Below are 25,255 nucleotides of genomic sequence, written 5' to 3'. Positions count from 1 at the left end.
GGCAACGGATTGTCTAAGGTTTCCAACCGTCTGGGTACATGAGTGTTTTTCCTCCACATTAGTTTACATTTGTCCCAGCTGCATTAGAATTTAGATTCTGCACATACTCTGGCTCCCATAACCACATTCTTTTGCCCTCACACTACCTCTTTGTCATCTAACGACTGAGTGAGCATTGTTTGCCTGGCTTGGCTCATGAAAGGGGACCTCGACGAAGAGTAAACTTCACATTTTCTGGGCTTCCTTATCCTCGCGCTCGACACTGGAAGGGCGGCCCAGTGTTTGGTGACCTCCCACATTAGGTTAACGATCTGGGTCTGGGCCCGGGCTGGATAATGAGCCCGTGAATAACGGGGAGCTGATCGTCAGAGCCTTATCTTGGTGAAGCTGAGAGGCAGAGCTCCCTTTGTCCTGGGCTCCCCTGCCTTCTCCCCAAGCATCTTTTCTTAATCTGTCGAAGCTAATGGGTTTATGTGGCAGGCATTCATTCCTCACAAGCTCCGATTCAAGCGGCTATGCACCGATTCAGTCTCAGATGTTTCTCCGCTTAAGGGCTTGTAAAACAGTGGAAGAAAGATAGTAGATAAACTTACAGAAAGGCTTCTGTTATAGGCCTGGAAAAAGGCTCTACTTATTCCTCTACGGTAACAGGAGTCTTGAAAAGCCCACATGAAGGTACAGAAAAGAGAGGGAAACAAGAACACCACGGGGCCTAGCACTGCACACAGTCTGCAGACTCTATTTTTCTTCCACACTTTCCCCAAGCGATATATGCCCACAAGAAGGAGACAAACTTGGAAGAAAAATTCTTACTGCTGCACGGCTAAAAACAAACAATAACAGAAAAAAAAAAAAAAAAAAAAAAAACAGGCTAGAAAAAAACTTCCTAAGTTTTTGTTGTAATTTTCAAGGGAACAGCCTGATTTTAAAATTAGGAACAATTTCACTTCTTAAGATCAAAGCTTGTTGGGGGAAAATTAGTATGTAAGAACTTCTTAGGTTCTTACTGTTTTTTCAAGTATGTATCCAAGGGGCTGAGCTAGAATCACTCTGGAACCCCTAGTCCTAGTCCAAACATGAGCTACACTTTAAAAAATTGTTACTAAGAGGGGTGTCTGGGTGGCTCAGTCAGGTAAGCGTCCGACTTGCGCTCAGGTCATGACCTCATGGTTTGTGGGTTCAAGCCCCGTGCAGGCTCTGTGCGGACAGCTCGGAGCCTGGAGCCTGCTTCGGATTCTGTGTCTCCCTCTCTCTGTGCCCCTCTCCCAGTCACACTCTGTCTGTCTCTCTCTCAAAAGTAAATAAACATTAAAAAAAATTGTTACTAAGAGTTGGCAGGTAGGTGGGCTTGAGGGGGTGGGGTGGTCTCAGCTCACCACTGGCTGGGAAGAGGACTTCTCTACCTCCTACTCCTTCAGCTCGAATTTTTAGCCACAGTTTAAGAGGGGAGGTGAGGCCAAAGAGCACTGTGCACTAGTTCCAGGTAACTGTTCCTTTAATTCCTCTCTAAATATCTGAGGGGGGGGGTAATGGATGGAAGAGAGAGGGGGCGGGGGGAGAGAGAGAGAGAGAGAGAGAGAGAGAAAGAGAGGAAGCCAGGTGGCTTCTGCTTGCTTTAAAACTAGAAGACTGAGGGGCACCTGGGTGGCCCAGTCGGTTCAGAATCCAACTCTTGGTTTTGGCTCAGGTCATGATCTCCCAGTTCTCGTGTTTGAGTCCTATGTCAGGCTCAGTGCTGCTGGTGTGGAGCCTGCTTGGGATTCTCTCTCTACCCCTTCACTGAACTCTCAAAATAAGTAAATGAACTTAAAAAAAAAAAAAAAATTAGACCACCGAGGGCAAGAAAGAGGCAGGTTTCAGGCACTCGGTAAACTGAAAGCAAACTTCTTTATTGTACACAGTACAGAATATAACGCAGCTTGGCAGGATGCATACGGCCCTGCGCAGGGGAAAGTATTTCAAATCAACTGGCAGGTTAAAGCCTTTCTGCACTGTAGACTTTCCACACTCTGGAAAAGAAGCAAAAATAAAACAACAAAACAAATAAAAAAACCAAAACCATCCGGGAGGTGCATGAGTCCGATGGGAATGCAACGGTGATGCCGCCATCCTAGGTCCCGTGACAGCACAGGCCACGCAGTTACAGCCGGGGAGAGGGGAGCTCGGGCTACAGAGGGTTATTTTCATACTTGCTAAGACAGCGTAAATTCATCAAAAAAAGAAAACCCAAACCAGGATAAGTAAAGAAAGAAAAAAACAAATCCTATACAGCATTTACAACAAATAAATCTCTAGCCAGCTGGGGGTAAAATATGCATCTATATATAGACTATGTGGAGGTTAGAGAGCTATAAATATGGTTTGGAAAGAGTCCTTTGATTAGAGTACAATGCTAATTAAGGCCCAAGCTAGAGGTTCAATACCTTTGTGGGCTAATTAGCTTCCAATAGAGGAAAACCTCCTGTTTTCAGAGCTGTAAAACGCACCCCCTTATCCCTAGGACCCTCTTCACAGACATGCTGCTGGTCTTAAGGGGGACTGTTTGAGACGGTAGCGCACCCCATTTGTAGGAAAACAAATCAAAGCCCGTTTCTTCCGCTCACCGTGTCGGCACGGTCTTCCCCGTATGAAGAACAGCAGTCGTTCCTGACGTGCTGAGTGCCGCGGGGAGCACGGAATCCTACCAGCAGGGCAGGTAGCAAGGTACCACCACCTCCTAAGAACTTTTCCTCTACTTCGAGGCCAACTTTCACATAGCTTTAGCTGGGTTGTTTAAAACTTTTCCAATATAATACAGCAATCAGAATAGCTTTTTTTTTTTTTTTTTGAAGGTGGCAAGAAACTAAAACGCTAGCACTGTTTTTACCTGTCAGTGTCACACGTACATCTGAAACCCTATTGAATCATATGCAGGGTTTAAAGTCCAAGGATTAAAGGAAAAAAAAAAAAAAGAAGGAAACAAAACAGACGAATGAAATGGAAATTGTCATCAGTCACGCCCAGGGAGAAACCCCCCAGGGTTCCCACCAGGTGGCCAGGTTTCAAATGGACATGATATGTATTATGTACATATGCTTTCCAGAGAGGGCGTGTTAGAGAACGCGGGGAACTATACACATAGAATCTCAGCGGGGTGTCCAGGCTGCCCTGCACACCTCAAAAATGTACAACTCAGGTGCAAATGTTCTGTCAGGCTGTCTGGTGCAGAAAGCACAAAGCAGGCAATAAAGTGGGCTTGGACACTGCTAAGGGCAAGCCCCCAGCAAAGCCCCTTTCAAGCTGCAGCGTCTTCATCGGTCGGCACCGCCCTGCTAAAGGACGCAGTGCGCAGTTACCAAAAGGTTTGTTTTTTTTTTTTGCTTTAAATACCAAAACTACAAAAATCAGTTTATAAACTGTTTTTCCAAAACAACCACCAAAACAAAACAATCCCCCGAATCAAAGCAAAACAAAATACTGTCAAAAGTGTAAATCACCCTTCTGAAATGAAAGCCATCCACACACGGCCGTGTGACTGGGAAGAGAAAGGGGGCTTGTTCTACTTGGTGACCACATGGCTAGAAGGTTCCCAAGAGTAGCAATGGTTTATTATTTGAGAACCATGGAGTGGGTAACAGCTGTTCTGACTTCCCCCCCACCCCCATCCTTCTTTCTAGACCAAGGGGGAAACATTTCAGATTGAGCTAGAAGAACTCTCCAGATTTTAAGATTTTTAACCCTTCATGGTTTGAGCCTCCCTGACTTCGTAGCCTACCTACTCTTCTACAGGTTTGTCATTTCTTGTTCAATAAATTGTGCAAATCAGAGCCCTTCTACGTAAAGGCAATTAGTAGTCCGTGATCAATGCAGATTGTCACACACTCCGTCCTGGTTTGTGGGCACTAACCTGAACAAGGTATTGCTTTGCATATATTGTCCATGGGAAGGAGGCTCCATTTCAATCTCTTCCCAGAAACCTTGTCAGGGTCAGAGCTGAGGCACCAGCCTTTTGGTGGTTTCTCTGCCCGTCCCTGTCCCCACTCCCCAGCCAAGGTATCGGTCTTTAAGGGTGCCAATCCAGAGACAGCTTGAGTTCTCCAGATAATACTCAAAGGGCAAGCTTTAGGAACAGCCAAAAACACAAACAAAACCACTGCCCTCATTTGCCTGAATGGGAACTGCTAGCTCTAGGGTTTGGCCGCTTAGCCGCTCAGAAACTTAGTAAGCAAAGCCCTCGGCATAGGGGAGGCTGCTGCAGCGATCCACGTCCAGGAGGTAAGCCGGGTTGTCTTCAAAGTGGGTCAGTGGCAGGGTATCCTCCTCGTTGAGGTGACACTCAGACTCTGCCTTCAGGAACGGACGCTGGTTGTCAGGGAAGGCCATGGAGAAAAGGGCATCCGGGTCACAGACAAATTTATAGACGTATCGCTCCCCAGCCACCTGAGAGAGAAAACATGCTTTATAAGGCCCAGCTGGAACAGGGCGTGGGGCGGGGTGGGGAGGATGGGAACCAAGGGTAGGATAATGAGATAATTGAATGTCATCAAGTTCTTAAGGAGCCAGGGACCAAAGGAGGCTCATTAGTAGTTGATTGTCCAAATCATTCAGATTTACTTTGATAAATCTTGGGGACCTGTTAGCTGCCAAGCGGGGTTGACACCACAGCTCGGAACTTGAAAAAGAACGTATCCGAATTTCAAGATCACGCTAGATAGGCTATTTTATTTATTTGATAGGCTCTTTTATTTTAATTTTTTAAATGCTTTTTAATTTGTTTTTGAGAGAGGGAGAGGGAGAGAGAGAATCCCAAGCAGGCTCTGCACTGCAGAGCCTGGTGTGAGGCTGGATCCCATGAACCTGTGAGATCATGACCCGAGCCGAAATCCAGAGTCGGATGCTTAACTGAGCCACCCAGGAACCCCAAGGCTTTTATTTAAACAATTTTTAAAGTTTATTTATTTATTTTAAGAGAGAGGGAGACACTGAGTGTGTGTGAGTTGGGAAGGGACAGAGAGAGAATCCCAAGTGGGCTCCATGCTGTTGTGCAGAGCCGGACATGAGGCTCTAAATCAGGAACCATGATATCGAGACCTGAGCCAAAATCAAGAGTCGGACGCTTAACTGACGCAGCCACCTAGGCTCCCCTAGATAAGTTCTTTTAGAGAACTCTCACTGTGTTCTACTCATTACCTAGGAAGAAAGCTTACGATGAGGCTGGTGCTTAGTGTTACAAGGGGGATTGAAAGGTTAAATGCAGCACAGGGACCACGTTTTCCGTTACCTCCAAGGCTCACAGTCTTCACCCTACAGCTTTGTTATTCTGAAGGGCTAGGAATTTGATCAGAGAGCCTTCGTGGGAACTTAAATTTGTCCTAAAGCCAAGTAGAGTTGCTTTTTGGCTTACCTGTGGTTTTTACATTATGCATTCCATGGTTCTGCTACACTGAAGAACTGCTAAACTACCTTTTAATGAATTTTATGCATGATAAGATTATTAGAACCAAAAGGTCTTGATTCAAAGGCCTCACAATGCAGTTCGAGGAGCCATCTAGGTCAATGGGATCACCTGTTCTCTGCTGGTTGTTTAGCATCAGCACAAGAAGACACATACCACTCAAAATCAAACCTGATAATGCGCTTCACTTCGGTAATGCAAAGGGGCAAGGGAAGGCAGCTAAAATTACTGATAAAATAAACATTTTAGGCTCAAAAATTCAAAAGATTGAGTTTAACCCTGCCCTTCAGTCATTCTGTTGTGATTGTAAAATCTTTTTTTGAATTTTTTAAAATCTTTATTTATTTTTGAGAGAGTGGAGGAAGGGCAGAGAGAGGGGAGACACAGAATCCGAAGCAGGCATTAGGCTTTAACCTGTCAGCACAGAGCCCAGTGTGGGGCTGGAACCCATGAACTGTGAGATCGTGACCTGAGCCGAAGTCGGACGCTTAACCAACTAAGCCACCAGGCGCCCCATAAAATCTCTTTTTAATTGCAGAGATATGCCTTTGCTTCCAAATCTTGGGTTTAACAAATCTGTGGCTACAGAGGCAGGTTGTAGAGGTAATAGAATTATCCTAATAGGTCTCGGGTGCCTGGGTGGCTCAGGTGGTAAAGTGTCCGACTCTTGATTCTGGCTTAGGTCACGAGCTCACGGTTGTGAGATCGAGCCCTGCATTGAGCCACACGTTGGGCTCAACGCTGGGCATGGAACCTGCCTAAGATTCTCTCTTTCCCTTTCTGTCTCTCCCACACTCACGCTGTCTCTCTTTCTTACTGAAAATAAATAAATAAAACTAAAAAAAAAAAAAAAGAATTATCCTAATAAGGCCTAAAAGCTTATTTTATGGTGATACTTCTGTCTAGTCACCAGAACATGGCCGTCTGCACCAACGTTCTTTGGAACTTAAACACTAGGAGTTAGGGGCTATGTATGAAACTGGACAGTTAGGATCTTCACCAAAGCAAGACTTAAGGGTGGCAGATGTACACAATTAATCATCCCTATTTAGATTTTTTAAGCTATAGATTTACACTAAATCTTGGATTCCCTCCCTCAAAAGCCAGTACATGTATGTAGAAGAGTGAGGCAGGAGGGCATAGTGGAAACAACATAATATCAGGGGCCAGGACTTGATAGCTTCCTATCCTGGTTCAGTTACTAATGAGTCTTAACCTCTGTGAACCTCAATTTTCCCTTTCAAAAATTGAGGGTATGGGACTATAGCTTTTTAAAATTTCTCCCCACATGGGCATGCTATCATTCATCTTTAATTAGTTCTCATTTACTCATGGGTCATGTGACCAATACAACAAAAATCCCTTACACTGACTGGATAGTGCATTACCATCTCTGGAACATTTTCCCATAAATTACCCTGTGAAATTGCTGCAACATTTTTCATCTCCATTTTTATTGGGAATAGAGTCTTTGGGAGGTTAATACAAAGCATACAACTAATAAATGGGAGTGTTAGGATCTGAACCCATCCAAGTTCATTCCTGTGCCTTCCTTTACTCTTTGCCTGTTTTATTCTCAGAAATGAAGTTCTCTTCTACTTCCTTAAAAAACAAGGACCTAGTCATAGGGACAACTAGTTCAAGTTCCAGATTGGATCTGGAGTTGGAAACAGCAAAGGAATAACAGCTCTTCTTCCTGAATTTAGGATTCCACCTAATAGTATTAACATTAAAATGGTGGCGGGGGAGAGGAGTATGTGTATGTGTAAAGTTTGGGGGAAAGCGGAAAGTGATTGCTAATGGGTTTAGGGTTTCTTTCTGGGGTGATAAAATGTTCTAAAATTGATTGTGGTGATGGTTGCACAACTGTGAATATATTAAAAAACCACTGAATTGCACACTTTACAAAAAGGGGAAGTAGAATAGAGTGATTGCCCATCCTAGAGTCTCTATCAACGCTGTGCCAAGCACTGAAGTGAAACCCTCAGCCCTGTCCCAAAGGAGCTTGCACTCCTGTGAGGGATACTGACAAGTAATGAGTAACTTACAAAAGAGAGACAAGGGCCATGATAGAGATACATGTAGGTGCTACTGGAAGCAGGAAAGGGACCCAACCCGAGGACTTCAGATTCTTGGAGTGTTAAGGTGATTATTGGCTGGCCAGGCAATGAAGGGACTAGGAATGTTCTAATTCTTAAATAGGATGATAGTTTAATGTGGTTTTTTTTCATTTTTAATATGTTTGATGACTTACATGCATGTGATCTGTATTCTTTGGTAAACAAATACTACATTAATTAAAAGAAGATGTCTGTGCAAGTGACAGAGGTCAAATGCAGGTAAGGAAACAGATGTTAGGTGATGGTGCCCAGACTGGGAATAGCCTTATAGTCTATATGAAGCACTAAAATACCGTAAGACTTTATTTTTATCTTTACCTTACGTCTTTATCCAGAAGACAATGAAAAGCTGTTTAATATTTGTTAAGCTGGTGAGAGGAATATGGAGTCACATTACCACCTGCCCATGAGAAAGATAAACCTGGCTTCAGCATAGCCAGGTTCTCAACAGCAATGGCCATATGCTTCTGCCAAGTGCATCTTATCGGCCACCACCAGACTGCCGCAATGTGTAAGTGTTAGAGTCTGGGTTATAGCACAGCATAAAATATGGTGGCTACGAATGATGAACCAGTGATCTGCCATTGCCATCTTCTGCCTATCCACAGGATTTTCAGACTGTGGTCCTCTCACCGGCCACCCCAGTAAGTATTTTGTGCTGGCTTCCTCAAATTACACTTCATCCTTTATTCTGCAAACAACCTGCTACCAGGTGATTCTGCTGCCATTTTATAAACCTTGGGTTTTTAACTTGAGTTCCAGTTTCTATAGGTTCGGAGAGAGAAACAGGATTTCCTTATTCCTCTAACACTATTGAGAATATTAAACCTGCAGCTGCTCTGGAAAACAGTGTGGAGGTTCCTCAAAAAATTAAAAATAGAACTACCCTATGATCCAGCAATAGCAATGCTAGGATTTTACCCAAGGGATACAGGAGTGCTGATGCATAGGGGCACATGTACCCCAATGTTTACAGCAGCGCTTTCAACAATATCCAAATTATGGAAAGAGCCTAAATGTCCATCAATTGATGAATGGATAAAGAAGATGTGGTTTATATTACAACAGAATACTACTTGGCAAAGAGAAAAAATGAAATCATGCCATTGGCAGCAATGTGGATGGAACTGGAAGGTAGTATGCTGAGTGAAATCAGTCAGAGAAAGACAGATACCATATGTTTTCATTCATATGTGGATCTTGAGAAACTTAACAGAAGACCATGGGGGAGGGGAAGGGGAAGGGGAAAAAGAGAGTTACAAACAGAGAGGGAGGGAGGGAGGCAAATCACAAGAGACTCTTAAATACAGAGAACAAACTGAAGGTCAATGGGGGAGTGGGGGAGAGAGGAAAATGAGTGATGGGCATTGAGGAGGGCACTTGTTGGGATGAGCACTGGGTGTTGTATGTAAGCCAATTTGACAATAAATTATATTAAAAAAAGAATTAAATCAAGATCTTTAGAAGTCTAGGTGTTTTGACAACTAAAGATTTCAACTCAGCACTTATGGGAGTAAAGACCTTCAAGTTGATTCCCTGATGTACTCATGTACTATGGATGTAATAGTTGGCCTAAGTTTCTGGACATTTTTGTAATTAGAGGCAGTTTAAATAAAGCAGAGGAGCCTAATTTTCCCATAGTGTGCTCCACATGCAACCTCTGATTTCTGTGTACCCAAGAGCATTAAGAGTGCTCTTTATATCTCATTTGACTCTCATCTTAAGTTTGTTTTTCCAAGATTTTTTTCCTACAGCAGAATCACTTATGAGGCTGACATTTTCTCCCAGCCATTATAAACAGTCTTATTATGGAAGCCCTTGGCATTTTCTTTGAAAGTGGTCAGAGCGGTCTAGGTGTCTCTCATCATTGCTCACCTTCTGCATGATGCCCTTTTCGTAGTAATAGCGTAGAGAACGGCTGAGCTTGTCATAGTTCATGGCTGGCCGGTTCTTCTGGATGCCCCAACGCCGAGCAACCTAAAGAGACAGGAAGACAGAGAGCAATGGAAACTCATTCCCTGGGCCTGGTGGTTTTCTCCCAATCCCAGGAGAGCCAGTTCTGTAATCTGACTGCTTTGGTCAATGATCCATTTCCCTGACCTGGAAGCAAAATCACCTAATTCCCTCAAGACCAGATGTTCAACAAAGGTGATGATTTAGTCACAACTGCTAAGAGGTGAGATCTAGAGGTGGAAGAATCCTAGCACTTTAAGATTGCAGAGGGCTTGGCTAAGGTCCCAGAGGAAGCAGGCTCTCTAGTGTTTCTCCACATATGAATTATTGACCAATACCCATAGACCATTAACATGTTGCCATTAAGTGCTATGGCTTCTGTAGCAGTCAATAAGGAATAATTAGAGTGGTCATTCTTGAAACATTAGAAACACACTAGTGAGTTGCTAATGGGCCAGCAGAGCAAAAGTTCAATTCTAATAAGATTGGCGAGGGGCTGGGAGCTGTTTACTTACTGCAGCTCATGGAGTAAGGGGGAACCGGATCATTCCAGCCCACTGCCATCCAATCCCCTGCTCCCAGCAGACTTACAGAATGGACATTAAGACATGCAGCACCATTATCCACTTAATGAAAAATTAACAGGGCTTCCCAAACAGTTATGAAGTGCATTATACCCAACCCAGGCCACCTGAGGTGCAGTGATGGGGATGTAACCAGAGCTTTGGGCGAAGAAGCCTTACAGCAAGAAAACTTCCTAGTAGGCTTTCCCAATCATCAGGACAGCCAAGCAACTTCTGTTCTCAAGTATCTCAACATCCAAACCCTACCTGTAAGGATGACTGTCCAAGGAGAAGAATAACTCCAGAAACATGAGTCTCCTCAGAGGTCTTTAAGTGTATGTAAACCAGGGGTTCATGTTTTGAAAATCTGAGATTGCTTTTGGAAACTTAAAAAAACAAACAAACAAAATAACTGTATTCCTTTGATCTTTAAAAAACCAGATGTTACACACAAAATGGGAAGTAGGAAGACTGCGAACAAGCTGCTTTTCACTTAAAGTTATTTCCTTAAAGTATTTGGGCAGAATGAAAGCAACATCTTCTGAAGTCAGGATTCTAAGCTGACCTTTAAAAAAATATCAGAAATGATCTGATAAGCAAGGAAGAATGCGTCTGTCCTAATTACATTAGAATAATTCAATAGCCATGATTCCCCTCTGCCTTGCAACAGACCATGTGAAAGTTAACTTTCCATTTGTTTGCCTCACGCCCCTATGGCAAACACGATGTCCCTGGCTCTCCCTTCCCCATACTGCACCCATTCAACTCCATCTTTGAAATAGCCAAAAAGGCACAATTAAGCAAAAATCCATCCCTTGGTTAGAGAAGATACAACATTTTAAGCCGGAAGAAATAGTGGTAAAAGGGAAACCTGCTAAACCAATTCAGGTCTTTCTACCCTGTTCAAAAGCAATGACACCATAAAGCTGTCCTTGAAGTACTATGAGCCGTCAAGTGACACAGGGGGCCTTACAAAAGAAGCCCAGCCTCAACGTCTTACTGTATTCGGTGGTGGAAACCAACTCTTGAACATTCTCCAACTTCAGCCTTGGCCTCTCCTTGCAGTCACTTGCATATGCAATAGCTTACTGGAGAGAGGTTGTGCATATGCGCTGACTTTGAAGCAGCTCTGGTAGCCATAGTTACTGACTCATCCTCTTGGGCCAGGGCCCTGTGATTCAATAGCCCTCCCCAGGGCTGCTCCTTCCACAGTAAGGCATGATACGGCACACTGAAGGCTGCTGGAAATGAGGGCTGCCCCATTTCTGGGGGAAGGGGAGCAGGCAATAGCTTGTCAGCAGCTCTTTCTTTCATTTTTTCCATTCATTACTTCGATAACATGCCTCTTGAGGACGGAGGCTGAAAGAGTTAAAAGACTCACATTTCTTTTCCTCCCTTTTCAAGAGAGAGCAAGCCACAGCACAAGGAGCGGCTCTTTCTAGCAGCCCATCCTTTTAAACCTCCCCATGGCATCAGTTATCTGCCACATGTTCAACAAACAACCCTACCCCCCAAAATATTCATTAATGCAGATTCACAGTTAAAATGGCTCCAGATTAAAGCCGAGTCAGTCATAATTGAGAGGGTGCTAAGCTGGATGACTATCAAAAGACATTTGATTAGGGGGCCTGCCAAAACGCAGTTCTAAAACCACAATTTCCATGCACAGTGTAATGGATATTATGGATAATTACCCAGAGTGCACTACTCAGCCACACAGCTGCCTACAATTACGTCCCAAACAGCTTCCTCCTCCGCTTCACCCTTCAAGCTCCCCCCATGACAACGTCTTACATGCCTTTTCGAGGAGTTGGTATCTTCCTGACTTTAACAAAGAGTAGGGATGGCCAAAGTTATACAACCAGTAGGTTAAGAAAACCAAGGCTGCAGGCTGTGTGTCCTGAGGCCCAGTGCACACACAGAACAGAATCGGTCCCAGAACATCAGAGAATAGAACATTCAGAGTTCAGGGAATGCTGGGGGATTTCTAGGTGGAGTGGAAGGAAGTACTTCCTGAAGAAACAAAGCTGTCCAGTCAGCCGAGGGAGGCTCAAGGCCACCACAGGCCTCTGGTGCGACCTGGCTACTTGACATTTATGAGCATTTTGGATTAATATTAGTTTCTCTATTAAGTACGAAAGCAGGGGCCCTTTACCATCTGTTCATCGTTGTCTTTACCACTGGTAGGAGAGCAGAAGATTCAATAACAGCTTTATAAAGGGTCATAACCAGGTTTACCTGCAGCTGCACAGCCTGTGCTTAGGCCTGAGGCAGTGGCAATAAAGTAATAAAAGCTCCTGCTTGTGAAATGAGATAAATCAATAAGGGCTGCCCACATGACAGATTTGCTTTCGAAAAGCCTCAGTGAGTCTAGGCAACATGCTTTCCTCAAGCGTCATATAAACCTGGCTGTGATATCAGGAAAAGGATGTGGGGTGGGGGGCTCTCCAGTAGGGCTCCATTTGTACATGACTTAGCCCAGAAGAAACCTTAGAAAAACACAGTAGTACTAAACTCTGGCTTTGAAGGGAGACTGAGTCTTAACCGAAACTGTTTACGATAGATGTCAACGCATTTCCATTTTCATGAATGATACAAGACAGGGAACGCCGTACAGCTTCTTTTTATAACTGCCTTCAATGAGGCCTTTCTTATCAGTCCTATCAGACAGGATTCTTTATAAATTCCCAATCCACATAGTCTCCTTTTCTCATCTTAACTTTCAGATCATTTTCTTTTTCTAAACCAAGTGCCAAGTGGTTACTTCCTGCTGTTAACTCCCAGACCAACTATCCCCTTGGTGTGCTGAGTGAGCCTTGGTGTTAATCAAACAACATCTAAAACTGTAGTTTTTGCTCAAATACCTTCCAATAGGACTGTTCCCATTTCGATTAAACCCAACCCAAAGACAACTTCTGCTCTGCTGGTTTAATACATAATGCCTAGGTATATGCTACCAAAAGAAGCATATGTCAAGATCTTCAGGGCAGGGTATTTTTCCCCCCATTTATGATCTCTTTAGATTTTAAATCAAATAGAAATTTAAAATCAGCTCTTTTGGAATATGCCAAACTGAAACCATGATTTAATTCACTTTGTTATGTGATATTCAGGAAAGGCATCTTGTGTATTTTCTCCATTGAAGAAATGGTATTGGTATTATCTGTAGGCCTATCTGTCAACAGTTCTGGGCAAAGGACAGTAATAATGTTTCTTTGTCTATTAAAATAATGAAGGTTTGGGGTCACCTCTCAACTATTGTGATGCCACGTGATAAGCTTAAAAAAAAAACTAAGCTCATAAGACTGACCCATTTCTGATCACTTTATTTGTCTAGGTTAGAGCCATTTGAAATATGCTGTGGGGAAGTTGCATCTTATGTTACCAAAATGTCACACAGTGTGTCCGCGTAGCCTCAAATGTAGCCTGACACATACGAGGACCAACACCAAAACAAGCTGGTATCACGAGACAACACTTGAGAAAGACTTTCCAAGACGGAAAACAGACGTTATCTAAATGCAAGTCTTTGTGGCCTCACTCTATAGATTATGCAGATATTTAACTAATACTTTTTGTGTTTTCTCCAGTGGAGAACCCTGCGTGTCCCTGAACTGTAAATTGTCCTATCGATAGGAAAAGAACTGCCGAGCCCATTGGCCAGGTCAGAGCGTGAATGAGAAGGAAGAGTGTATTTCATACAGTGAAAAGCCTCAATGGAGAACTAAACGAGCACCCGTCACCATCACCATCATCTTCATCATCATCATCAGTGGGTCAAGTATTACCCAAGTCTAGCCAGTGCTTACCTCCTCAGGTTCAATCAGCTTAAACTCCATGCCACGACCCGTCCAGGCAATGAAGTGGGCATTGGCTGGGTCATCAAGCAGGGTAACCAGGAACTGCCACAGCTGAAGGGAACCTCGTCTCTGATAAGGGGGCCCCTCCCGATACATGGTGGGCTCTTGTTTGACTTTGCCTATTTGGGACAAGGATATACACGCAATACTTTAGTCTTAAGTTTCTCAGGCGTCTCAGGCATGAAGGAGTTGTTCTTGCCGACTCGGTGTTAACAACACTGACTGAGGCGCTCTGACATCTCCAACACTCTGGCTTAGCAACAAACTGGAGAGGCTACTTACCTTCCAGTCTCTCAGGAACAACACAAGTGTCGTCAAAGTACAACCGGGGATCTTTTTCATATGAAAAGCCTGAAGGAAAAGTTAAAAAGAAAAACCATGTTGCTTGACAAACTCTATCTGTATTCTACTAACACTCTGGATTTAAGGACTAAAACGGAATTCTACTATTTCAGGTCCGAAGGCGTATTAATTGCGGTATGCGTGCGAGTCTGAATTTGGGGGGCTTCAAAAGGACTTAGGCATTTGTGTTCTGATGTCTTAGTCAGAGAGGCATCGATTCCTGCTATTCGAGCTAAGACTGCAGGGAAGCGCTGAGTCACGGGTGAGTTCCTTCACATCTTGTTATGAGGTCGGTGTGGGTCATTGTTGCTGTGGCTAAGCTTTTATATCTGAAAAGGCATCTCATCTATTTCCATTGGCCTAGCTGGGAGGATTTGGTTGATCTGCACGTAGTCTTGTCATTTTCCTTCTAGCAAATATTAATTTCAACCTTTCCTACGAATCGTCAAGGCTGCCACTGTACCCCATTCAATTATGAAGGAGCTTAGAGGGTAGACAATGTTGCCAAAATGAGTGAAGACATGGGCCTGGGGAGGACTGTGACCAGCAATAAGTTTAAAAGCAAGTTGGCGGTATTATCACCAGACAGAATGGAGGAAATCCGAAGAGATTTCTTCTAGCAAGAAAACTTATTCATTGTCTAGACAATAAAACAGAGGTCAAAAAAGGGGAGCTGATGGGCTCAACACATGGAAATGGAAATGAAAGGAAGGTAGGGCAAAAAATGAAAGGGGTCAAGGAGAAGGAAGGATAGCCAGCATTCTCAGTCCACAAACCCTTAATAGGCACTCGGTGCTGACCACCACGTCACATCACCAGGCACCCTGACAAGATCAGTGTTCAGTTCAAAGCCGGTTAATAGACAGGCTTGATGGGGACCACATCCTTCCCTGTGGCCTAGCCTGGGTCTGACGTGTAAGCATTCCCGCGCACTGTCCTCTACCAGCACACCCCTCAGGAGAGAGCCCTAGCAGCTCCTGTGTGCTAAACCATGCGCCCCGTTCCATTCATCTGGCTGCAGGGTACAGGCTATGTGTGTTGGGTATGTCATGGGGAGAGGCCGGGGGAGCTGCTCTGCAGTGAAGGACTGGCATTAGATGCTGAGAGGGATTTGCTAGGACTTGAAAAACCCGGGGGGAAAGACGCCAAGAAATAAATAATCTGCTGTTCTTTAAGATCAAGTTCTCGGCAGGACCAGCACCATTTTTAAGAGGCCTGGGACGGGAAAGCACTGCCCAGCTTGGAGGAAACTGAGATTATTTTGAGGTTTGTATTATTCTCAGCCCCAAGCGCTATTTCTGTTTATTTAACAACATCAAAGGAAGCATATTTTATTAGCATTTATTTATTATTTAATCCAATAAATATTTATGCCAGGCACTGTGCTAGAAGGGGGTAGATAAGAAGAATACAGACTCGGTGCTTGCTCTCATGGAGCTTGTATCCCGACTGGGGGACACACACCAAAAAGGCGGGGGGAAAAGTGAGACACAGGGTAGTGTGGAGCATTAAGGAGTGTGGGCCCTGGAGCCAGACTGATGGACCTAGATTAGCTGCATGACCTCTCTGTGCTTGTTTCCTTATCTGCTGACAGGGGAAGATAGCCATTCCTACAGTGTTGTGTGAGAATACAATGAGTCAATATATATTCTGTTACATTGATCTGTTTTATCTTTACGCCAGGGTGCCAAGAGTAGTTCCTGGCACATAAATGTACAATAAGTGATAGTTTAAAAAAATGAAGAGAGTAGTTGTACATTGTGATAAGTACTATTAAGAAATTAATTGGATAATGTGAGAGCTTTCTTTTATAATTCTCTGTCATGGATTCTAAATTCCTTGAGGATAAGGACCATGTCCTGAATATCTTAGTATCCTCATATCACCTTGTATATAAGTGCTCAACAAATCTTTGAATAAGTATGAAAGAATCCATTACAAAAAGATTTAAAAATACAATACTAACTTTTTTGAGAGTGAGAAAGAGCGCACACATGCTCGTGACAGTGGGAAAGGGGCAGAGGGAGAGGGGCAGCATATTAAGCAGGCTCGATGCTCAGCCCTCCATGCAGGGCTCGATCCAACAACCCCGGGATCATGACCTGAGCTGAAATTAACAGTCGGACGCTCAACAAACTGAGCCACCCAGGCGCCCCTACAATGTTAACTTTTAAGTCAGGGATTCAGTGACTCCTATGATATATTTATTTTCCAATCTGGTACTAGGAAACTGACTTTATGACAAACTGTTATACTTTATATTAGCAACAAGAATTACATAACCCCTCATGTTTCTTTCTTCTTTTTTTTTTTTTTTTTTTTTTTTTTTTTTGGCCTTGGCTGCTAGGAAGCTATATATTTCCTGACTTTCCACATGGATTTTAACACTCCAGTGATGTCTTAATGGCCTTTATTGTCAAGTCATCATGAATAAACTCCTTCAACGTTTACACATCTGTCAAACTTGCCATGCTATTTTTGGCACTCTTCTTCCTCTAGGTAAGGATACTACATTCACAGAAAACAGGGAAAAAAAAAATGTACATCTAGATGAAATCCTAGGTTTGGCTTTCAAACCAATCAGATGAAGGTCTGCCGGTGAGAGTCGTTTTGGTGTCTCTGTGGTCACTAGTCCCTGCCACGCGAGGTTCTCTAAAACATCTGCAAGATGCTCTTGATTTAAGTGAAATTTAAGTCCGTTAAATTTGCACCAGCAGTTACATCAGTTGTGGCCACAACCACCAACCACTCCACTGAAGGTGGCAGGAAGGAAGGACCTGTGTGAAGAGCCAAGTGGAAATGAAAGATTCACGCGCTCTGCAGAGATTCCAGGTGAACGCTAAGGCGGGCTGGCTATCTTAGTAATCACAGATGCCAATCAGAAACACTTGTTCCACTAACTGGCGCCTGTGGTCAAGCATATATAAATAAGGAGGAGAAAAAAACCCACGTCACAGTAATTTAGAGCAATTAAGAATGCAGGTCTCTTTGCAAGTAGCTTCCCCGATGTGTGTGGGGTCAGGGAAAGGAACGGGAAAGAGGAGGGGGAAAACACATAAACTCGCCAGATATTCTGTGTGTAGTAAGCAGCCCAAAGCTTTACTAAAAATATTTCCTTTAAGAGCATGCTCCTTCCTAAATGTTGTAATTATGCAAAATGTTTTCCTCCCTCTCTTCCCCCACTCCCTCCCAGTCTGCCTGCTGCAGACATCAATTGCTGCTGCAGAAACATTCGGGAACCTGGAAGAGAGCCCCACACAGCTGTGCCGGTCGCAGTCAGAGGTCCGGTAGACAGCCCTTCCTTCCCAGGGCTGGACACGCACTCAGAATATTCTCAGGCACCCAATGCAACCACACTGGGTCTTCTCTCTCACCAGGACAGTGGGAAGCAGCTACCCATAGAAATCATGCTTGTAAACCGGTAGCTTACAAAAATGAGCAGATGCTTCCTAGTGCTGTTTTATTAGCTTTTTCAAACCTCCTCAAAACCTCTAGAGAACAGTGGTTGTCAACCTTGGATACACATTGGAGTCACCTGGAGAACTTTAAAAACTAATGCCTAAGCTCCACCCCAGAATTTCTGAGTTACTTGTTCTGGGTGAAGCCTGAACACCAAAAGTTTTAAAAGCTCCCTAGCTGGGGGGCACCTGGGTGGCTCAGTTGGTTAAACGTCTGATTTTTGGCTCAGGTCATGATCTTGCAGTTCGTGGGTTCGAGCCCCGTGTTGGGCTCTGTGCTGACAGCTCAGAGCCCGATTTGGATTCTGTGTCTCCTTGGCTCTCTGCCCCTCCCCCAGGTGGGCATGCGTGTGTGTGCTCTCTCTCTTTCTCAAAAGTAAATAAACATTAAAAAAAATTTTAAAAGCTCCCTAGCTGATTCTGACATGCAGCCAAAGCTGCAACTCATGACACTATAGTAGTTCTAAAACTTGAGAGCCCATCAGGATCACCAGGAGGGCCTGTCACAACACAGACTCCTGGACTCCAGCCCTGAAGCCTCTGATTCCATTTTGGGAGGGAGGGGGGAGCAGGTCCTGAGAACCTGCATTTCTAACAAATCCCAGGTGAAGCTCATGCTATGGGTTTGGGGAATCACACTGCTCTAGGTATTTGAAGACAGATATATATGACAAAAAACAAGACAAACTTCTGTGGAAAATGTTCTAAGAAAAAAACCCATTTCCTGTTTAAGTGTCCAGAGAAGAAGTCCTAAACCCACCATCTCAAGTTGTGATGTAGTTCTCCAGTTCCAGTTTAGGCCAATAATGTTATATACAGCCATATAAAACCTCCTTGAATGGAAACGTGGAAACCAGCTTGGTTTACTTTTTCTTCATGTTATTCCATAAACTCTTAAAAGTTAGAGTCCTTACTATTGAAACTGATGGTGGCGCTCACTGTGTTCAGGAGCGTGCCTCAAGATAACTGAAGATTACCATCAATTAGCTCCCATTTTCATGACTTAAGAAAGGCTTAACCTCTGATCTCACATCTGAGCCTGGAAGCTGAGCATGTTAAGCTTCCTTGAATATTATTTTAAAAAAGCATTACTTGCCTTCATGGTTGCTGGAGAAATACCCCCCTCTGATATAGGACGACTGGCAGTTAGGCACTTCTGAAAGAGAAACAGACACACACGTTGTCAATAGTTTCTGCAGGTGAATCAGCATATGGGTTGAACTGCAGCTCTCCAGTAAGGCCCCCTAAAGCTTCCCCTACCCCAAGGTCATGTCTTTCTGGTCCTGTCCTAGGAAAGAGGTACCACCCTAATAAGTAACATGGGGAACACTGTCACCCACCATTTGAAAGTAGGACTCTTGACTCCTAATCAAGAGAACTAGGAGGGAAAAACGATGCTTCATTCTCATAACATTTTGGAAATTTGCTAACACAGTTAATGGTAGAAAAAGAAACTGGCTTTCAAAAGGCCAAGCTTGGCCTTCTGTTTCTAACTGACTTGGGAGCTTTGGGGTTTGGAGAGGGAGGAGGGGTGCTTTAGATCTTCCCCAATTTGCCCCCCCCCCCCCCCCCCCCCCCCGCTTTACAGCGGATGGTCACATTCAATTCTACTCTAATGGGTGAAGGTGCTTTTTAGGCCCAAGAGATGAGGGGATTTGAGGTTAGGAAGCTAGGACAAGAGCTGGCAGGAGGGAGGGGATTGTTGTTTGCAAGTACATTTCCCCATGTTGGAGCTGGTAGAATCAAACCCATGCTCAAGTGAACTCTTCTTCAAGCATTACATTATCAAGGTGTCTATGGAGAGGAAAGCTGGTGAGCTGAGTTGTGCCCAGTTGGGACACACAAATTACAGATAGGGTAACATCTGCTGAATGTCTTGAATTCAGGGATAGTCTGGGGTGAAAAACTCATCAGGACAGATTCAAATGTCAATCCCAAAGGAAAAATGTTGCTGGTCATGCCTGCTCCTGAGAAAAATACATCAAAGCCTTCAGAAGGAAAGCCCAGTGGGAATTTTATAAGCTATCAATACCTATACACTTGATTTTTTTTTATCATAAAGCAACAGATGTCTGCCTTCTGTCTACCTCCCCAGGCTTTCTCATAACCCAATTCTGCCTGAATTAATCAATCTACATATTATCTCCCAGAAGGCCAAGAGCAAATTCTATATCCTATTCCATTTGCAAAAACCATTCAAATACATACTGCCCCACCCCTCTCCAGAGCCTTCAAGAAAAACACCCATGGAAAAGGCTGAAAACCCACACACCACCCTCAAATTCCCTTAGCACCAACTGCAAGAAAAGAGTGAAAAAGTTTAAGCAATTTCTGAAAGAAGAGGAAAAGAGGAGGAAACAGTTTCTAAATGTGCAAACTGTAGAATTCCCACCCTCCTCTCCCCTAATGACCTCATTTAATGTGTCTGGCCTGTAAGGTATGTAGTTAGTGAGTAGTGTGGGGGGTGGCAGGGGGAAAGCTCCCAAGTACAGCTTCAACTTCCTGAAATGCTTCCATTTCTAGACGAGAGGTCCCATAACCAGGCAACAGGTGCCCTAAGTGCCCTAACATGTTACCTCTCCCCATGTACACCAGCAGCCTCTGAAGGTTACCAGGAACTTCCCCCAATGAAAGCATTACAACAGGGCAGTGAATCCTACGAAGCAATCAACAAGACCACCTTTTCCACGGTGTGCCCAGCACTCTGTACTGCTATGTCACCCCAGGTGTGTTCTCAGAGTACCATTCATTCCAAGAACAGAAAGAATCCCACCCTCCACGTGGACCCTTTTCCTTATGCTCACACTGGGAGTTTATGAGTCTACTGTATTCAAAAAGAAATCCATGAAGCTAGGGGCAGGACTAAAATGCAGAAATGGTATTTCCTTTGTCCAGTGACCCTAAGATAAAGGGTCTTAAAAAGGGCATTGCCAAGACGGGAGCTTCAGTCTTGGACTCGGACGAGTACTCCCCACCACTTTTGAATGCCTGCTGCACTTCCTACCATCCGAAGGCTTTTCTGTTTTGTTCTGTATTTGGTTATGCATCAACAAGTCTGCTTCACTAGCTCCTAAGTTCTTAGAGGGTGATTTTTATAAAATGATTCCCTACAGCCCTGCACACAGAAGACAATACCGACCAGACAGATAAATGAGAGAATGAAGAAAGGAATGGCATGATTTTATGCTAACCTGAATCAACGCAGTAATCCCGGGGCTCCTGCTTGATGCCCATTGGTGACTGGAACCCATGTGTTGGGGGGCCTGGCATGCCTGGGACCCCATGTTCATAGAGTGGATCATGGTATTCTTGTTTGAATCCCTGAGGGGGTGGGGGAGCTGCAGGGACAATAGGTTCGGACATTTGCCGGTGGTAATTGGGGCGATTATCTCCAGGAACTCCTGACTGAGGAGGGAAGGGGTGGCAGGGTTCAGACAGTTGTCTCTGAAATCTGTAAGAAGAAAGTAGTTACAGTTTTTAACTAAGAACATGATAAATACCTACTATGATTTAGCACTGGGAATTAGAAGTTCAGACACCCTCTTCCCAAAATTATACGGCATATTTCAGACTTCTTGAGTAAGGGAGTGGCAAAAAAGCAATCAAAGCAATGACATGGTAGCCTCTTATCTCCCATGCATGTTTATTTCATGCACAGTCTATCTGTACAGTTGGGCCAGATTATGTACCTAAATATATCAGACCACTTATCTGCAAATAGTACTAACATATACATATGTTTACTAGTTCATCCATTCTTTCCCCTGTAGACAGAACTCAATTTTAAAGACCAAAGAGTACAAATTCACCACTTAGAAAATGTAATTTAAAAATCCCATTCATAATAGCAATCAAAAACATAAAACCTCAGGGATAATCAGGAAATGTGTAAGCCATATAAGAATAAAAACCTTAAACCTGGGGGTACCTGGGTGGCTCAATCAGTTAACCATCTACCTTTGGCTCAGGTCAGGATCTCACAGTTCGTGATTTTGAACCCTGTTTCGGATTCTCTGCCCCTCCCCTGCTTGCATGTTCTCTCTCTCTCTCTCTCTCTCTCTCTCTCTCTCTCTTTCTCTCTCTCAAAAATAAATAATAAAAACCTTTAAAAAAAACCCTTAAAACTATTTTTGGAGGAAAAGAAAGAAAATTTAATTAAAGAGGAAATATTTAGGATTTTGAAGCCATTGGTTCCCTGAAAATTATTCTGTAAAAGCAATGCCTTCCTAAAATCAACCTGACAAAATGATTCTAAACTTTATTTAAAATATTAAATAATTGTTGAAAAGAAATAATGATTTTCTATTTCTATTAGATATTCACAACTTTTGTAAAATTGCAATAATTAAAACAGTAATACAAGGAATGAAAGATAGGCATATCAAAGGAACTGAATGTGAAGTCATAAAATGTTGAGTGTATTCTAAAATCTAGTACTTGCTAAAGTTTTAGCATTTCAAATTAATGGTGGAAAAGTTAGATCCTGTTTTATACCATATGTCAAAACCAATTTCATATGGATTCAAGATTTCAATGTGAAACCTTACTGGTAGAGTAAATATATATATGAAAATATATGATCTTGGAGTGAGGGAAAACCTTTCTACACATCATACCAACAGCAGAAATCATCAAGATAAATATGGATATTCCTCACTGTATAAATCTCTATAGTTCAAAAAACACCAGAAACAAAATAAAAAGAAAACAAACTGAAGAAAACATCTGTAACAGTCAGAAAATATCAGAAAAAATAAACAAAACCCAAACTAAAACAAGCTGGGGAAAAGTCTCTAACAGATACAGCACTGTTAAATTTGTTGACAGAAGCAGCCTTTATTTATTTATTTTTTTATTTATTTTTTCAACGTTTATTTATTTTTGGGACAGAGAGAGACAGAGCATGAACGGGGGAGGGGCAGAGAGAGAGGGAGACACAGAATCGGAAACAGGCTCCAGGCTCTGAGCCATCAGCCCAGAGCCTGACGCGGGGCTCGAACTCACGGACCGCAAGATCGTGACCTGGCTGAAGTCAGACGCTTAACCGACTGTGCCACCCAGGCGCCCCAATCAAATATAAATGAACGTTAAAAAAAAATTATGAATATCCTGGTAGAAAAAAATGGGTTAAGAATACAAATAGGAAAATCAGTAAAGAAGAAATACTAATGATCATAAACAAACAAAAGGTTCAAGTTCATTAGTAACTGGAAAAGTACTAAGAGAGAACAGGTTTGTCCTGGTTACTTGGAGGATGAACAGCAGCTAATAAATCTGTGCCTGGCACATAAAAAGCGCTGTAGCTACAAGGATGGGCACCAGTGTGGCTCAGTACATTATGATATGGCTACTCAGTTGAAAGCAACAAATATGATGTAACATACAAATACGTAAGAACCTGGAAAGGTATTTTTGATATATTGTGAAAAAGTACGAAGAACATCAAATTTCTGCAAAAATAAAAAGTACTTATGAAAAAAAAAGTATTTGTGGTGTCATACAAAATCCTGGGAAGAGCTGCACCTAAATGTGAATACTGCTTATGTTTGGTTGATTATGATTTTAGGTGATTTTTTTTTGGTTCATCTACAATTTAATAAATATGCATTATTATTTTATAAGACAGAACCATAAAACGCTTTTATTCTTAATTGAATATCATAACATCCTTTAGCTGTCGGAGGGACGCCTGGGTGGCTCAGGTCGGTTAAGCATCTGACTTTGGCCCAGGTCATGACCTCACGGTTTGTGGGTCGGAGCCCTGCGTCTGGCTCTGTGCTCACAGTGCAGAGCCTGCTTCAGATTCTGTGTCTCCCTCTCTCTCTGCCCCTGCCCCGCTTGTGCTCTCTCTCTCTCTCTCAAAAATAAACAAACATTCAAAAATTAGAAAAATTATTAAGAAAATACCCGTTAGCTGTCAGAAAAATCTGAAACTGTGCCAACTGGCCTTTGTTGGAAAGGCAGTGCAGTAAAAAGGAAAGTGACAGAGGGCAGATTTTCTTGGCTTCAGTTTCCTCCTCTGTAACATGGGGGTGTATCAGCCACCAAAATGCTGCTGGAACGATGAAATAAAATCATGTCTACAGAGCCTGGTTTCTGCCACAGCCATACGCACTGACACACTGGTGTAGACTTCAGCGGGGCTGGTGTAGAAGTCAGAGAGTGTAACCCTCGAAGAGAGATGTCAGTCCATGAAATATGTATAAGGCACTCATCCATGTGTTTAAGGAAAAGCATTTCTGAATATATGCCCTCAGGTAGAAAGCAGGAGCCAAGGTTCAGGGAAAAATAAAAAACTGAGCACCAATTTCACTGGTATTTTAAAAATCAACAATAGAATCCTGTCATATTAAGGCCTCCCTCCAAATTTAGCTTGAACCCTATTAATAGTTTTCCTGAGATAATTTAAACTTGATTTGAATCAATCTGTGGCAACAGGTGGCCAACAGATTTGTAGAACATCAAGATTTGAAATCCTTAACTGAAGAGATCAGGATGCATATAAAACATCGTTTAGATCGGGGTTTAGCATGGCACTCACTCTGTGTGACTCCTTACTACCTTACCAAAAGCAGCACCGGAAGATCATGTCACAACACGAAGACCACCAAACAATTTTACAAATACCTATCCTTTCATCCCAGACACCAAAGGCATCAGGATTTGTCTGGCCAATATATGAAGCAAGCTTTACAAACTACGGAAGCTTCGGCGGGCTGAGAGCCTTTCACCGGGGCGCCGACTGCATTGCGGTGCAACTTCATCAGGAATGCGGATTTTCAAGGTTGCTGTTATTTAAGGAAACCTTCCATGGTCTTTGAAGAAGTGCAAATTTGAAACCCGGGTTTAGGCTTGACATTTAGAACACAGGGCCCAGCAGCACACTGCAAACCTGAAATTTCTGAAGCAAATTCTGAAGAAGTGGGCAGAAGAGAAAGACGAAGATACTCTCAAGGCCTTATTTTTATCAGGTACTAAACCTACTGCTAGCAGGAAGGAACAGTAACGGGCACGTCTTCCACATTCTCTCCTCTCTGCCGCCGTCTTCGCACCTCCAAAGGTGACCTCCACAAGTCACTTCCTTTGATGGCGCCGAGAGGGCACAGAACCGCTTAGTTCTGTAACCAGAGCCTCTGCTGGCAGGCCCAAGCCCTTCCCTTCCTCTCGGTGCCTATTTTCTCAGCTTCCAGAATGAAACTTTAGAGTCGGCCTGGTGTGGTCCCTTCAGGAAAAGGTACTTCCATATGGGCACCAGCCAGCAGCCCCTGTCCCTCCCCCAAGCTGCACTTGAATGGTGCACGGTACTTAAGGGCCTGGGATCTGCAGAACAGAGTCTATAATTGGGATGGTTCAGGCCGGGTTTGTTTTGAGGGAGTGGCAGTGGCAAAGGGGATCTTAAGGGTAGGTCACGGAACCAACATACTTGGAGAAAGATTCTCTCAGAGCTTGCTGTTGATAATGGCTTTTATTTGCAAAGATGAGTAAAGTAATTCCGTTCTTGTCCTTAAAATATATCCCGTGAACT

At 43.4% G+C, this 25,255-nt stretch overlaps 1 protein-coding gene across 1 annotated transcript in view; it reads right to left on the bottom strand.

Moving 5' to 3' along the window:
* Positions 1-1,868: 1,868 nt before the first annotated feature.
* The window catches only part of ETV5 (ETS variant transcription factor 5), a 60,863-nt gene continuing 37,476 nt past the window's right edge, over positions 1,869-25,255 (bottom strand). The window contains exons 8-13 of the mRNA XM_045502672.1: positions 20,922-21,181; positions 18,827-18,886; positions 14,213-14,281; positions 13,880-14,049; positions 9,430-9,531; positions 1,869-4,419 (exon numbers count right to left, since the gene is read on the bottom strand). Of these exons, the coding sequence (XP_045358628.1) occupies positions 4,198-4,419; positions 9,430-9,531; positions 13,880-14,049; positions 14,213-14,281; positions 18,827-18,886; positions 20,922-21,181 (883 nt within the window). The 3' untranslated portion in view covers positions 1,869-4,197. The remainder of the gene's footprint in view (positions 4,420-9,429; positions 9,532-13,879; positions 14,050-14,212; positions 14,282-18,826; positions 18,887-20,921; positions 21,182-25,255) is intronic.

The sequence above is a fragment of the Leopardus geoffroyi genome, chromosome C2 (genome assembly GCF_018350155.1).
Source record: "Leopardus geoffroyi isolate Oge1 chromosome C2, O.geoffroyi_Oge1_pat1.0, whole genome shotgun sequence".
Taxonomy (NCBI): Eukaryota; Metazoa; Chordata; class Mammalia; order Carnivora; family Felidae; genus Leopardus; species Leopardus geoffroyi.
This window is presented reverse-complemented; position numbering and strand designations above follow the sequence as displayed.